This window comes from Citrus sinensis, chromosome 2 (assembly GCF_022201045.2).
Source record: "Citrus sinensis cultivar Valencia sweet orange chromosome 2, DVS_A1.0, whole genome shotgun sequence".
Classification (NCBI taxonomy): domain Eukaryota; kingdom Viridiplantae; phylum Streptophyta; class Magnoliopsida; order Sapindales; family Rutaceae; genus Citrus; species Citrus sinensis.
The window spans coordinates 28,889,895-28,903,639 of NC_068557.1; the positions used below are offsets into that span (position 1 = coordinate 28,889,895).

A 13,745-nucleotide genomic window follows, 5' to 3' on the forward strand; every position below is an offset into this window, starting at 1 on the left:
AGGGTAGAATTATGGGAATAGAAACTACTTAACGAGAAGAAAATAATTTAAGATTATGATATATAAATATATTCTATACATAAATAATAAAAATATTTTTGAAGGAGAAATTTTATGAGAATATTGTTAATTCAAAATATATGAGTTTGTATTTTATAAATTTTATTGGGATATTTTAAGAAATAGAATTTAAAAGAAGTGTCATAAAAAATTTGGGAAATTTACGAATATAACCATAAAACTTTTGTTATTTTCATAATTAATCCTCTCAACTTTTTTCTATCAACATTAGCCAAACACACGTTTTTCTCCCCAAATTACCCTTCTTTACAAGCCAAAAGCAACTTTCATTTTCCTCTTTCGTCAAACCAAAGGCAGCTTTCCATTCTTGAATCATCAACCAACGGCGACGGCAAAAGGCAACGATAAAAGTAAAATCCGATCATAATTTATCCGGATCTAACACTAATCGGTATCGCATAGTAGTATGAGTTATTTTCTGAACTTGATCGAGAGTTTCGGAACTGCGAGTCGTGGGTGAATCTGGTGACAGACTGCCTGTCGCACGAAGCTTGGTGCGACAGGTTGCCTGTCGCACGAAGCTTGGTGCGACAGGTTGCCTGTCGCACCAAAACTTGGAGCGACAGGCGCCTGTCGCACCAAGCCTTTTAAGGCTTATCCACCACAAATAATGTGCATGGCTGGAGCTTTAAGATCGGTGGGACTGCACGAGAACTGGATGTAACTATGCTCCCATTTCATGCACGGCCAAAATCTAAACAAGTCGTGCATAAAGAAGGGATTTGCAGTTGGTATCACTCTTGCAAGCGTTATTCTGGTAATCTTTGTTATCATTGCTGCGATTCTTGTCCTTCGCAGAATTAGAAATGGAGATGACATCTTGGAAGACTGGGAAGTTGAATATGGTGCTCGTAGATTCAGATATTTGGGGCAATGTCGTCCATCACTGCAAAGCATTACATCTGAGGCATTCTTATGCCCATGTTCTTCCCCACTCCTTCCAAAATCAGGGATGTAAAACTTAGCAAACTGCAGAAAGGGTTCCACGAAGGTCTCCAGAACAATAAAGAGATTGTTGACCTCCGAAATCGGGTTGAGGCATTTGCTTCCCAGTTTGCAATGCCAGGATTTGACACCCTCTGACGAATTAAATGACACACCTGCATGCATTTGTGACTTCATTTTTGTTGCTTCTGTGGCTTACCAGAGCATGTGCATGGTCTGAGAGGGTGCCAGAAGATGCAGCAGAGGAGATAAATTGTGGGCCAACAATAGTGGGCATGGTGTCGACTTTTGAGAAAGCCTGGAGATGCCTTGAAGAAGAATCAGTTGGAATTATTGGCCTATATGTCAATGGGGGAGTTGGAAAATATTTACTCAAATCAACAACAAGTTCCTTGATAGTCCAAATAATTTTGATGTTGCGATCTGGGTAGTGGTCTGCCAAGATTTGCAACCCCAGAAGTTTCGGGAAAAGATTGGGAAAAAGAAAGGCTTGTTCGATGAGTCATGGAAGAACTGAAGTTTTGAAGAGAAAGCACTCGACATATTCAAGAGATGAGAGAGAGGGGTATTTTGGTCTCAAATGATTTTTTATGGCTAATGTTGATAGAAGTTTGTTTGGGGGATTAAGATGGAAAAAGTCAAAACTTTTATGGTTATTAGTGTAAATTTCCCAAAAAATTTCGAGAGGTGTTAAAAAGCTCCACTCATATTCTTCGTTATCTTTAGACCTACACATAGAGTCATCTATTAAAAGAAAAAAAAAATCCGAAAAACACCGTCCATGTGAACCACGTGGTCCACGTCCCTTAAAAATGGGAGCGAAGGTCAAACATAACGACGCAAGCAAAAGTTATCTGACTCGACAAATTTGTTTTTTTTCTTTTTTTCCCTTAAACGTGTCACCGACTGTCGTGTTCTACAAGCTTCTTGTGGGTCAACCGGTGAAGGCAACAATAAACAAATAAATAAATAAATAATGATCTCGACTAATTCAACCATCCTTGCATTTTTCATTGCCTGTATTTGAATAATGATCTCGACGTAATCGTATTTTTCATTACCCTTAATATTAAAAGAAAAACATTGAATCGATCTGGTATAATCGTATTTAAATAAATAAATATAGGAATTTCCCTGCATTTTTCATTCCGGATTTAAGTATGAGATGATGAATTTTAATATGAAAGTAGTTAACAACTTGACCAGGTTTTGTCCCTTTCCTTTACTTTGATTTTTCTTGCTCCTGAATCGAGCTTTCAATTTCATAGTTAATCCTATCTATTGGTATTTAATTGACTTCTTTATTGTTTTTTTCCTTCGTCGGAGGCTCTGAATTTTATATATGTTTGACTCGATCAATTATTACCCTGTCCATATGTCTTGTCTCTTCAATGTTATTTTGTAACATAAGTTCCCACCTTATCTTCAAAGATACCTTCGATCACCATATACAATTAACAATGGAACTTAATAGAGCATTCATTTCGGAGGTCAAAAGCTATAGAAGGACGATGCCGACTGCCGCAAATTTAGCCTCACAAGCTATTCGCTGGCTTCACTTGCTTTCTATTGTATCCTCTGTTATGTCACAGTATTTTGCTGAAGAAGACATGGTTTTATCCTGCGCTGTATCCAACAACACCGCTTCCAACACGTTCACAAGCAACCTCAACATCCTCTTCAACCAGAAGCTTCACTCTGAAGCTGGCAAGTCCCTCTATTACAATGCATCAGAAGGGGAATTTCCGGACTCAGTTTATGGTCTTTATCTTTGTAAATTCAACGTTAGCTTCCAATCTTGTCAGAATTGTATAGTTGCAGCAGTTAACTCCGTTTTGCAAAAATGTAGTGGCACCAAGGAGGCATTTATATGGTATCAAGTTCAAGAGTGCATGGTGCGATTTTCAGATCATTCTTCATCCATCATGGATACTTCGGCGCCTCTGTGCATGAAGATATTTCAAAACACTTATAATGTCACCAAAAGTCTGGCTCAGTCCTTCAACGACGTAATTGCCATGCCAAGTTTAAGTTCTTTCCGAAATGCAACCAAAAGGACTAACATTTCCAACATTATTAGACTTGAAACTTTTGGGCAGTGTATACCAGTGTTGTCAGTAGATGACTGTCGAGATTGCCTGAATAATACTATTCGTTGGATTCAAAGGTGCTTCGACCCACCGGGAATGGGATTCGGTAGAATTCTTTTCCCAAGTTGTATCATGGGGTTCGAGCTGTACCGCTACTCCAAGGTACCTGCAGTAGGAGCTCTAGCACCCAGCTCTGCACCAGGTAACTTCTCTGTTTGATTTTAATACATTTATAGGGCTATTTTGACGTAAATTTTCAACAAAAATTTTGAGTCATTGATTTCATACAATTCAATGGTAGAGATGGTGGATGAATTGAGATCATTGCAAAATAAGTGATAAAATTGAGACTTGTGTAGCTAGCCAAACATATCGTGATCCTTAACTGCTGTTTTTTTGTTTAATATTGTTTTGCGTCTGGAAAGGAGGGAAGAGGGGAAGAGCAATAAGTATTGCAATTGGCACAACTTTATCAGCACTTATAGTAGTGCTGTTCGGTTCGTTTCTTTGGTACCGGCGGAGAAGGCATGCACGAGACCAAGGCAAAGAATTTACTTGGCATTATAAAAGTTTTCTCACCTCTACGTTCGTCTTTTCCCCGTTTGAATTTATATTTAAATCCAGTTAATTGACTTGCAGAGGAGAAAAGAAACAGTCAAGAGGTTCAATTTCTTCACTGGGAAGGAAGAATTAGGAATCATTACGCCTATAATATTTTACGAGGAGGGAAGCAGCAGGCGGAATCTCAAGAATTCCCTTTGTTCCCATTACGCCTTGCACTTGAAGCCACAAACCATTTCTCCGATGAAAATAAGCTTGGACAAGGTGGATTTGGCCCTGTGTACAAGGTAATTGATTATACGGTGATGGCTTCAATTTTATAAATTATAAGAAACTATATGTGTTCACTCAAATAATGCAATATTATTACTGACCAAATGCAATCTTTCATTCTTTGAAATTTGAATGATATTTATAGATTAGGCACTTTGCTAGCTATTTTGTTTCATTGGTAACGGCGGATGGTTGCTTCCAGGGTACGTTAGCGGATGGTAAGGCAATTGCAGTGAAAAGGCTCTCAAGAACATCTGGGCAAGGGCTACAGGAGTTCAAGAACGAAGTTAATTTGATTGCCAAATTACAACACAAAAACCTTGTGAGACTCTTGGGATGCTGCTTAGAGGGACAGGAGCTGCTGCTCATCTATGAGTACATGCCAAATAAAAGCCTTGATGTCCATCTTTTTGGTTTGTCTCTCTCGCTCTCTATTAAATGCTATCTATTGTATATATTGTAAGGCTCATGTGCATTTCCTAATTGTAAACTGGCTGTTAAGTTGTGCAAATAAAATCAGATATTATGGGAAGGATTTCTTCTTAGTTCCAAACTTTATCAAGCCCCTAGTTGGAATTGCCCATACTTATATTATGTTCCCTGTTTATGTAACATAACTACCTGCCGCACCACATACATATAGCAAATGTAACAAATTTTTGGTGTTTTCTCCCTTCGCTTTCCCTTCCTTTCTCCAGCAATGGAGCTTGCGGACGAACTAATCAAGTTACATCTTGTGTTCAATTCATTGTTAGATGCAACGAGGAGTGTACAGTTAGACTGGAAAAGGCGTCAAAGCATCATTAATGGAATCGCAAGAGGTATATTGTATTTGCACGAGGATTCTCGCCTCAAAATTATTCATAGAGACCTCAAAGCTAGTAATATCTTACTAGATGATGATATGAACCCAAAAATATCAGACTTTGGATTAGCGAGGATATTTGGCGGAAATCAAAATCAAGCTAATACAAATATAATTGCTGGTACATAGTAAGTGGCTTCTATCCTAGAAGCTCATTTTCCTTCCTGTTGGAATTAAAAAAAAAAAAAAATTATGTTCCCATTTTTAATCTCAATTGCTCCTTTGTTTGTTCTTTTCTTACATTTGTGTTGTCAAGCTTGGGGAAAATTTAGTGTCTAATAAATCCGTTATAAAGCCTGGTCTTTCTATACGAAGATTCTATTGATGACAGTTATAAAATTAGAACATCAAGAATTAAGAATAAGAAGTTGGTTCAACTGGTGGGATGCTTCAAAATATCTGGGTTTGAATTCTGCATACGTTGGAGTTGGCAATGTGTTTATTTTACATTTATGTAATTTAAAAAAGAAACAAAAGAAAAACGGTGGTTTAGAAATGCTATTATGCTTCTGCAAAGGATTAATCATTAACCTAAGCTAAGGCTATAAACCTGTCTTCTATAAATTCTAATAAAATTTTTATGAGGCTAACAAGCAAGTTTCCAAGACTTTATTATGTTTTCCATAACTTTGATCTTATTTTGTTGTTCAAACAGTGGATACATGGCCCCAGAGTATGCAATGGGAGGCATATTTTCTATTAAATCTGATGTTTTCAGTTTTGGAGTTCTTCTGCTAGAGATAATAAGTGGGAGAAAGAACAATGGATTTTATTTTTCCGAACATGGTCAAACCCTCCTTACTTACGTATGTAACTCTCTCTCTCTCTCTCTCTCTCTCTTTTAAAAAATAATTCGATAGCCTAATCTTTGCTTTCGACCTTTTTAATATTCCAGACATGGAAACTATGGTGTGAAGGACCTGCAGTGGAGTTGATAGACCCAGTACTAAAGCAGTCATGTGCACCAGATGAACTGCTGAAATTTATTCATATTGGATTGTTATGCGTTCAGCAAGACCCCGCAGACAGACCTACCATGTCATCAGTGGTTGTTATGTTGGCAAGTGATTCCATGACAATTCCTCAACCAACCGAGCCTGCATTTTCTGTAGGCCGAGTTGTTGCGAATTCCGGTCACTTTTTATCGCCCGCCAAAGCTTGTACTGTTAATAATGTTACTGTTTCAGATGTATCCCCCCGGTGATAATGATGAGGACACACTAAGTTTTTTTCTTGAAGATTTAGGACACATATGCGTAAGTCATGTTCCTTGTTAATATTTATACATGCAAACTAGACTACTCGGTTCTATCACATCCCCATTTATACTCTTGATTTACTGCTGGAAAAAATTGTGATTATATGACATTGAAGAAATTTCTTTCAATGTCAGGAATTCAGAGAAAGTATGCAAAAGCAAGAAAATTTTCACAACCCAGTCATTGGAAATAGGTTTGGCAGCGATGATTTGTTATACCAAACAGCTACGGCAATTTTCTTATCCAGCTGATTGCTTCTTTTGTCTATAACCCAAAAATGTATAGACTAACGTTGCAGTGATAACTAGTAGCAATCTGTTATCTCAAAATCTACCCTTTGTATAGTCTCGGTGTGCAGTTGAAATATTCCGTCACGGAGACATTTCAACACTCGAGATTACGCAACTTATTTCGTGTCATTGTGCAGTGTGCAAAAGTTATTTCTTCTGGGTGTCTGGGTTTGCATTCTCTATGGTTATTCTTTGAAGCTCCTTTCCATTTGCCTATGGATGGGCCTTGGATTACATGTTGAAGTTAACCACTTTGCATTGCAGGTTTGCAACGGAGATTCTACATTGACCTCCTGCTTATTAAAAGCCGCCCCTCAAGTTTATTACAATTAGTTTATCGTCATTGACGTATCGAAATGGCCAGCTAGTTTACTTTTGATTTGTTTTCTTGCTAATCTTTTTCTTTCGATGCATGCTTCATAAGTTTATCTATCATCACTCCAGACATCAATTCAATTCAGTCAGACTAAGGAGTTATTTATTATAGTAACACTTTCCCAGAAACTACGCTCAATTAGTCAAAGTCCTACCAATTTTTTTTTTTTCCTCAGCTACCTACGGGCTACAATTTACTGTTTTACTCATGCAAAATTAAAAATGTAAATATCCCCTCTCCCTGAGCCAGAGTAATCGTGTGACTCGAAATCTCTAGCCTTCTATGCTTCACCACAAAGTTACTAGAAAATGACTAATATATTTGTCCACTAAGAATTCTTCCAAGAAAATACCATGAACGAAGTGGTTGAAGCACCATAAATAGCTAGCCCAAGAACTGTTTTAGCTGCATAATAAAGAACACTTTTCATTTTTGCACAGGGGTTCCAAAAGGCAAGATATGGTTCATATCATCAGTGTTACAAAAGTCATTCAATTAATTTTCATTTATTCTCTCACAGCCACTCTTCATGATCCTGCTTTTGGCGATAGCCCTCCCTATAACACTTGTTCAAGCAGTGCCGCTGATTATGGACATGCTGGTGCAATCTATAGTAACCTGAAAAAAGTCCTCATTTCTTTAGCCTTGAATGCTTCTGCTGCCAAGTTTTCCGATGCGTCTTCAGGGAATGACTCAGATAGAGTTTATGGTCTCTACATGTGCCTCAACTATATTTCAAATGACACTTGCAACAACTGCATAACCACAGCAACACAAGACATCACCAAACTTTGTCCAAACAAAACCGACGCAATCGTGTGGGAAGAGGTCTGTCAGTTGCGCTATGCTTACGGAAATTTCTTTGGCCAATTGGATGTCTCAGGAAACATTCCTAAATACAACAGAAAAAATATATCAGAACCAGAGAGGTATAGATCTGTTGTGAACAACACTCTGAATAATCTCACCAAACTGGCAGCTTTTGATCCTTCAAACGAAATGTATGCAACTGGTGAAGTACCCTTCACAAATTCAGACACTTTATATGCTCTAGTTCAATGCACCAAAGATCTATCTGCCGATGATTGTGATGCATGCCTCAACAAAGCTACAGCAGATATTTTATCTTGCTGCTTTTTTTCAAGAGGAGCACGACTTCTCAGTCGTAGCTGCTATTTGAGGTATGAATTATATGCCTTTTATAACGGTGACACAGAAGCTTCTGTCTCCGTTGGAAACCAAGCATCAGGGAAATGTAAGTAGTGCAATTTCACCATAAGAATTAATTTCTTAATCCATATGGTGTTTGAAGAAAATGGAACTTAATGTAGTATTCTGTTCGTGGTCTCAAATATATGCAGCCAACCAAAGGAGGATGTGGATGATTATAATTCTAGCCGCTGTAGCAGCTTTTCTACTGCTAGTTGTTGCTTCCACTGGCTACTTCTTTGCTGCAAAAAAAGTAGCCCGGAAAAGTAAAGATTTTATCGGAAAGTTTTCAAGCTATTTTCTGTTCTGGCGTCAACTGTATTCACCCTTTTTTCTTTTTCTTTTAATTTTGTCTCTTCAAATTTTGCTTTCGTGTGTTAGGGAAGGGTATGGTAAGAAAGCAGATTCAATTACATAAAATTGGGGACGCAAGCAAAACAGGCCTCCGTTATCAACATGTTCGGGGGAGGGATGATGATCTAAAAGCTCAGGACTTTTATATTGATCTGGAAACATTACATGTAGCAACCAGTAACTTTTCCGATTCAAATATGCTAGGACAAGGTGGTTTTGGTCCTGTTTACAAGGTATTAGTATTATTTAAAAAATAAAAATAAAAAGTCATCCATTAATTTGTATTAAAAATAAGAAATAAAAATTATCAGGGTGTATTAAGTGACGGCAAGGAAATAGCAGTGAAGAGGCTCTCCAGCTGTTCTGAGCAGGGCAATGCAGAATTCACAAATGAAGTGCTCCTTATATTGAAGCTACAGCACAAAAATCTCGTCAAGCTTCTAGGTTTTTGTGTTGACGGAGATGAAAAGCTGCTTGTCTACGAATTTATGCCAAACAGCAGCCTTGATGCAATCCTTTTTGGTATGCGCTTTTCTTTTTCATTTATTATTGTCCCTTTGAATTCTCAGAACATCGATTTATTCCTCTTTCTGGCACTCTTAATTGTTAGATCCAAGGAAACGTGGGCTACTGTGTTGGAGCAAACGTATTAATATTGTAAATGGAATTGCCAAGGGAATTCTTTACCTTCACGAGGATTCTCGACTTAGAATCATTCACAGGGACCTAAAAGCTAGCAATGTGTTGTTAGACTATGACATGAACCCCAAGATCTCAGATTTTGGAATGGCAAGGATATTCGCCGGAAGTGAAGGTGAAGTTAATACTGCCAGAATAGTAGGAACATAGTAAGTAAAACTTATTTACTTATAGCTCAAATATGCTATTCTCAATTAATAATAAAGATTATATTTTTCTTTTTGGTAAATAGTGGATATATGGCTCCTGAATATGCAATGGAGGGATTATATTCCATAAAGTCTGATGTTTTTAGCTTTGGAGTACTCTTGATTGAGATTATAACAGGAAGGAGAAACACAAGCTTCAATCAATCAAGAGGCGCGACTGCCCCGAACCTCCTAGCCTATGTAAATTTGTCTACAATAAAGAACGTGCATTTTATTTCGGGAATTTATATTTAGTACTGCAAAATTTTTAATCCACTTTAATGATGATGCAGGCATGGCATCTCTGGAATGAAGGGAACGCATTGGATCTGATTGATCCACTGTTGACCGATACATGTTCTCCAGATGAATTTTTAAGATACATTCATATTGGTTTGTTGTGTGTTCAAGAGGATGCATTTGACAGGCCTACCATGTCATCCGTTGTTGTAATGTTACAGGGTGAAACCATTACTCTTTGCCAGCCTCAAAAACCTGCCTTCTCTTTTGGAAGAGTTACGGATGATGATGATAACAATTATTGCTCTGTCAATGGTTTAACCATTTCTGATCTTTCGCCTCGGTGATTCAGGCAATGAACGAGTTTGAATGTGCACTGGGCTGGTGCCTTTCTTGTCATACATAGTGTTATATCCCCACTTCGCTTGTATTTCAACCAAAGGGTATGTGGATTTTACAAATGTAATAATTAATCTGAGAGTCCGTATTTGGGATGAACAGCAAAGAGTGAAAGAGCGACTCGCACTCTCGGATTGTAAAATAACGATATATATATATATATATATTGATCTTATTATCTAGTCTATTTAATTATTCTTTTATACAAACCGGCCACACTACTTTTCCATTCATACCTTCAAAGGTTTCATGAGACGAATCAGAATATTTAAAATAGGGGAGTCAGAGTCATCTAGTGGCTGATTATGTTCTATAAGAGAGTAGACTTTTGACAATGACCTATTAATTTTGTTCTTCATACTAGCTAATGAGATTATCTAATCAAAATATTATAAGAGGTCAAGCTAGTGAGCAGCCTCTTGTATGTTAATTTGTCCCAACTCTTAAATCAACGACCAAAGCAAGTATATCATCAGCATCAATATATAATTATATATTTAGGGTTAGAAATTATTTGCAGTGGCCCAGTACAGTAGTTGAACATTTTTAAAAATACTATATCTAACCCAAAAGCCAGAGTAGTTATACATATTTATTAACTTTTATTTTATAACAAATATCTTGCAATATTGATTAAACTGAAGTTTATCCTAACAGGTTTTTATCCAACTAGAACAGGCTTTTTTAATGAATAGTTGTAAAACTCTAGAATAACAATTGAAATAGGGTGATTCATGTAGTTTATCTATTGTATCTTGAATTTAGGGAAAGATTATCGAATCTGAAGCCCAAGCCTAAGAAACGACACATTTGAAAGCAGCAGACAATAGCGGTGTCCTAAAATTGATGTGTATTATCATTTGAGCTAATAAAAACAAAATATGCTCATTTTTAGTGTTTGAAAGAGTGGTAGCATGAATTTACCTCTATTTTTATTCAAAAGACGAGAGGAATTTTTTTTTTTTTTGGCTCTTCTTGACATTAAATGGAGGTAAATTAATATTTTCACACCTTTAGGAAAAAATAAAATTGAATGACATTTTAAGTGAGAGATGAATTAAATTTTACCCTAACATCAACCATAAAAGGCCTTTGAATTAATGAAACAAAAAGTCAATGGACCACCTAGTTCTTATCCAGTCGTGCCGATTATTACAGTTGTTTTCCGACGACAGCAATATTCTAATCTGTTGAAAACTTGAAATGGACGGAAGAGATAATCTTAAAACATATAAAATTGAAAATAAACAATTCGTAAAATATTGCTCGAAAAGGACAACTACAAGTAAATTTCTGACCCGTTTCATTTTAAGGTAGTATCGTATTCTAATTCCCAATCCGATTCTGGCTTTAATCCTACAAGGCGAAGATTTTCCAGTAATAACAAAATTAAGGAACTCGACAAGGTGAACATGGGCCAAAACTTACATGGAAAATTCAAATGTTATTCATAGTCGAGAAAGTCTTGGGTGTCAACCTTGGAAATGGATCCCCTATGTTGGCGAACCCTATTAGTTGGAAATTTCTGAGATAAAGATAAAAAGATAAAAAGAAGAGAGGATAACAGCAAATAAAAATAACTTAAGGGGATTGTGATATATTTGATATTCAATACCTGTTTATATATCATGAATCGGAGAAGTCGGACAAGCTGTAATTGATTGCAACCGGTGAATTGAATTTGACCAAGGATTGCGACCTGTTTAATCACGACTTTTCGTCTAGAATTAGATCAGAAAAGTCCTTTATACAGCTGCCTCGTTGTTTCTCCAACATAACAACAATGTCAATGTGGTGGAATCTGACAAAAGTTTTGAAGTCCAGCGACTAATTGTTACTGAAAGTCCGAAACTAGGCATGGTATCATCACTGTTAGTTAAGCAATTTGGTAAAACATAAGAAACCTTGTTATATATGACTGAACAGCAAGCTACTCGTGGGTTGCTCATGGGTGTTAACACGAGCCTCGCCTCAAATGATTTGATATTAACTATGTGAGCTTGAAAGGGTGGTTGTTAAATCTTACGCTAGCTCATCGAATATTGATTACAGATCTTCAACTGTTCAAGTATTGCTCTTGAAATAACAGACCTACACTGTCTTCACTTAACATTTTAAGTGGAATCTTCCCAAAATTCAAGCTCTAAATAAGTTTTTTTTTTTTTTTTTCATGTTGTTTCCTAATAGTTTTACTTTTTTAAACTATAGCCATGATATTTTGATAAACACTTAAACTGTAGCTTTTAGGACGTAATTATAAAGTGTTTGATGAAATAATTTAAAATTATTATTCCAAACTTTAAAATTAATATTTTACTAAATACCATCAATTTTTATTTCACAGCTACAGTTTCCAAAATTTCATAACCGTCGCTTTTAAACGACAAACCCATCAATACAAACCGAGCCAAAGTCATTTATGTGGCCATTCAGTGTATGTGCACAGCTATAGGAGAAAAGCTATTAGCTCTGTTTGCTAGATTATTAATAAGGATACATTTTTTGTTTCTTCCGGTGATTACGTATCTGATGTTAGGAAATTGATGGGTGAAGCAGACACGCAACTCAAATAAAATTGGAAGAAAATAAAGAACAAGCATAAAGAGCACACAAAAAATTACGTGGTTCGACTTTTAGCCTACGTCCACGGGCGAAGACAGAAAGAAAATATTTTACTAGTGAAAATGAGTTACAAGTATTGTAGTATTTTATCTCACTTTCCAAAACCCCAATACAACCAAACTCTCAAAACACTAAAACAAGAGCTTATAATTTCAAGCTTTCTAAACTCTCTCTAAATACAAGAAAACTCTTCTTAAAATTGGATGAGCAAATGAGGGAATGAGTCCCTCTATTTATAGTCAAAATCTTGGCTACTATTCACGTATTTTTTTCAATTATTTATTATTTTTCAAAATTCAAAGTTCAAAGTTTGAATATTTAGAATTTTGAATTTGATATTCAAAGTTTGAATATCTAGAAGAGATATCAATCTTGACATTCTCCCATTTGGAGATTTGATTGAGAACCAATCAATCTCCACACTATCTTTTCTGCTTCGTCATTGTCATATTGCCTATGTTTCTGCTAGGCCACAAGAGAATCTACTCCAGATAAACTTGTCAGTATTGATTGGATTGGTCAAAACATCTGCTAGGTTCTCCTTAGTATGGATTTTCTGTAAATCCACACTTCCATCTTTCACTACTTCTCGAACGAAGTGATATTGTACCCCTATGTGTTTTGTCCTGGAATGAAAGGCTGGATTTCTTGCAATATGCAAGACACTCTGACTGTCACAAAACACAAGAGTTTTCTGTTGTTTGTGCCCGAGCTCCACCAATAACCTTTGTATCTAAATAGCTTCCTTGCAAGCTTGTATAGTTGCCATGTATTTTGCTTATGTTGTAGATAGAGCCACGATGGTCTGCAGTTTTGAAACCTAGCTTACAGCTGCTCCCGCAAGTGTAAACACATAGCCAGTAGTGAATTTCCTTTTATTAAAGTCTCTTGCAAAATCTGAATCCACATAGCCCCTGACAGTAAACTCTGATTCTCCATAACATAATACAACATCGGAGGTTCCTTTAATGTACCTCAGAATCCTCTTCACAGCTATCTAATGCTCTCCACCAGGATTCGCCATGTATCGACTAACTGCTCTCACAACTTCTGCAATGTCTGGTCTTGTACAAATCATAGCAAACACTAAACTTCCCACTACTGATGCATACGGTATTCGAGACATCTCATTTCTCTCTGCTTCATTGTTAGGACACATACTTGAGGATAATTTAAAATTAACAGGAAGTGGGGTAGAAATTGGCTTACAATCTTGTATGTTGAAGCGCCGCAAGATTTTCTTCAAGTAGTTCTTCTGAGAAAGCCAAATATTCCTGTTATTTCTATTTCGGTG

The 13,745-nt window shown here is 36.6% G+C and overlaps 2 protein-coding genes across 8 annotated transcripts in view; both read left to right on the forward strand.

Moving 5' to 3' along the window:
- Positions 1–6,521, forward strand: part of LOC102629341 (cysteine-rich receptor-like protein kinase 8) — a 34,646-nt gene extending 28,125 nt beyond the window's left edge. Inside the window, exons 1-8 of one of the 7 annotated variants that reach the window (XR_008052242.1) lie at positions 2,378–3,318; positions 3,542–3,658; positions 3,756–3,964; positions 4,153–4,363; positions 4,706–4,943; positions 5,471–5,621; positions 5,711–6,071; positions 6,217–6,521. Coding sequence is in view for 5 of the 7 variants with exons in the window: in XM_052434649.1 (XP_052290609.1) it covers positions 2,418–3,318; positions 3,542–3,658; positions 3,756–3,964; positions 4,153–4,363; positions 4,706–4,771; positions 4,874–4,943; positions 5,471–5,621; positions 5,711–6,019 (2,034 nt within the window). In the remaining 2 variants the exon portion in view is untranslated. Of the gene's footprint in view, positions 1–2,377; positions 3,319–3,541; positions 3,659–3,755; positions 3,965–4,152; positions 4,364–4,705; positions 4,944–5,470; positions 5,622–5,710; positions 6,072–6,208 lie in introns of those variants that run through there. The other 6 variants (XR_008052241.1, XM_052434649.1, XM_052434650.1 and 3 more) reach the window with 6 other exon arrangements.
- A 365-nt stretch (positions 6,522–6,886) lies between these two features.
- Positions 6,887–10,016, forward strand: LOC127900230 (cysteine-rich receptor-like protein kinase 10). Its single transcript, XM_052434656.1, has 7 exons — positions 6,887–7,995; positions 8,102–8,215; positions 8,331–8,536; positions 8,615–8,825; positions 8,914–9,151; positions 9,235–9,391; positions 9,484–10,016. The coding sequence occupies exons 1-7, from the start codon at positions 7,200–7,202 to the stop codon at positions 9,775–9,777; spliced, it is 2,016 nt and encodes a 671-aa protein (XP_052290616.1). The 5' UTR covers positions 6,887–7,199; the 3' UTR covers positions 9,778–10,016.
- Positions 10,017–13,745: the final 3,729 nt, after the last annotated feature.